General features: G+C 41.2%; 1 protein-coding gene across 1 annotated transcript; it reads left to right on the top strand.

Moving 5' to 3' along the window:
- Nucleotides 1-512: 512 nt before the first annotated feature.
- LOC137235826 (Kruppel-like factor 1) lies at nucleotides 513-1,816 on the top strand. The gene has a single exon (XM_067758647.1). It carries the CDS (start codon nucleotides 572-574, stop codon nucleotides 1,703-1,705), a length of 1,134 nt encoding a protein of 377 aa, XP_067614748.1. The 5' UTR covers nucleotides 513-571; the 3' UTR covers nucleotides 1,706-1,816.
- Nucleotides 1,817-2,016: the final 200 nt, after the last annotated feature.

Below are 2,016 nucleotides of genomic sequence, written 5' to 3'. Positions count from 1 at the left end.
AGTGATGCGTCTCAGTATGTGCTTCGAGCAAGGCTCGAAATCTCCGCGTTATATTCGACTTAATCACGTGGATTCTAATGCGTTTAAGGACTGACGGTCGACTGTAGTATTCTGGAGCAGTCGGGCTGCTCTCTCTATGACCTAGACCACCGCCTGTAAGACACTGCATAAGTAAGGAAGTCGGTAAAATTGATCAACCTGCGATTAACTCAACCTTTAAAATTCGATCTGGCATCCTTGCATGACAAATCAGTTGCATTCACAAAACCTCATGTGCGGGTGGCTATGATAGCGTAAACGCGTGGCTTCATTAGCTTGTACCCATGTACAGAGAGTAGAGCATGACATTGGTGATATTGATTGTTCATTGTGGTAGATAAAAACAAAAATCAATTGATCTTATGATTTTAGCTGATGCACCAGTGCTGAGACGAGCTTTAAAATAATATCAGCTACACGAAAAGTTGGCATTTATAAAATATCACAGCAAGTGACAAGTGAAGTGACGGAAATCTTGTATAGAACCTTTAGCCTAAGTTGAACGTGAGCACAATTTTTATGGCAATTAGAAATGGATTTCTTTGCCACTGGTGGTTTTCAACAAGTGTTCAATGATTTAGAGGATGCAGACCTACACGAGCACTCAGCAGTATTTACAACCAGTTTAGGCAGCCACGCTAACCTCGAAAGTTGCGATTACTACGCGCCTCTTTCAAGTGACAACAAAAACACATTGATACGTCTTAGCGGCGCTGATGATCCTTTCGTACTTGGCGATTCAACAAACGAACAAACTTTATTAGAGCTGCATGTGGACTGGTGTGATACTACAGCTGATACAGCACAATACAGAACAGCCGACGGCAACAGCAATAGCGATGGCATACACACCTATGAATACAGAGTCATCAATGGTCATGAGCTACAACTTACGTTCGATCAGCTACTCAGCACGTCACCAACCAATTCAAGTGAATTTTCGAGCAATAACAATGCACTTTGCGATGTAGATTTGACTGCAGTGTGTGGGCGTAGATTTAGCGTTGAGGAGCTTCAAAACTTAAGCAGCGCCGCTATCTTGGAATCCAATTCAATTCACGAACTAAAGACGAATGCTTTTATAACACGCGAAATGGCTGAATGGGAAGAAAAATTTTTGGATAACTATATTGAGATACCTGAACTCATTGAATTTCTACCCGAAAAAACTCCGCTCTGCACTGAGACATGCGAACATTTTCTGCATGAAAGCTCAAAAAATCTGAAACTACATCGCAAAGTGCGTACAACGAAACGTTCGAAAGAGCTCGCTACTAACGCCGCAGAAGAGCGTACTGCCGCTGGATACATCTGCAACTTTGGTACTTGTGATAAAGTTTATGCTAAACCTGCACATCTAAAAGCGCACATGCGTCGTCATATGGGTGAGAAACCGTACATTTGTAATTGGCCTGAGTGTACATGGAAATTTTCGCGTTCCGATGAATTGGCTCGCCATCGACGTTCGCATTCGGGTGTGAAGCCTTATAAATGTAATTATTGCATGAAATGTTTTGCGCGCTCCGATCATTTGACAAAGCATCGGAAGGTTCACGAGCGTTGTCTGCTGGCTGCTAGTAAAGAGGGGAAGACATTTGATGGTGTGCTGCCACAAAGTGTGTTTACAGTGCGACCGGGTCGAAAGCGGAAAAATCAGATATGCTGATCGAGAGCTTGGAATGGATTAGTTAAGAGTTTATTAAATTTACAGTTATTTGATTGAGTGTGTGCGTATGTTTGTTAGTATAAGGCTTAATTTCTAAATAAAAATGCTAAAGAGTTGAAGTCGAGACGTGCTACTTACTTGACTGTATCGAAATTCCACAGGTACATAAACTGGAGTCCTTAAACAAGAAAAGAGATTGCAACTTTCAACCAAACAAAGGTTTTTCATTGATACAAATCGATGTTCAAGAACAAAAAAGGGTTTTCTCAGTGAGATATGTTTATTTTTGAATTATTTCAATTCTTCTCAGT

This window comes from Eurosta solidaginis, unplaced genomic scaffold (genome assembly GCF_040869045.1).
Source record: "Eurosta solidaginis isolate ZX-2024a unplaced genomic scaffold, ASM4086904v1 ctg00001023.1, whole genome shotgun sequence".
In the NCBI taxonomy this organism is placed as follows: domain Eukaryota; kingdom Metazoa; phylum Arthropoda; class Insecta; order Diptera; family Tephritidae; genus Eurosta; species Eurosta solidaginis.
Note: the sequence above shows the minus strand (reverse complement) of the source record. Positions and strands in the feature narration are given on the sequence as shown.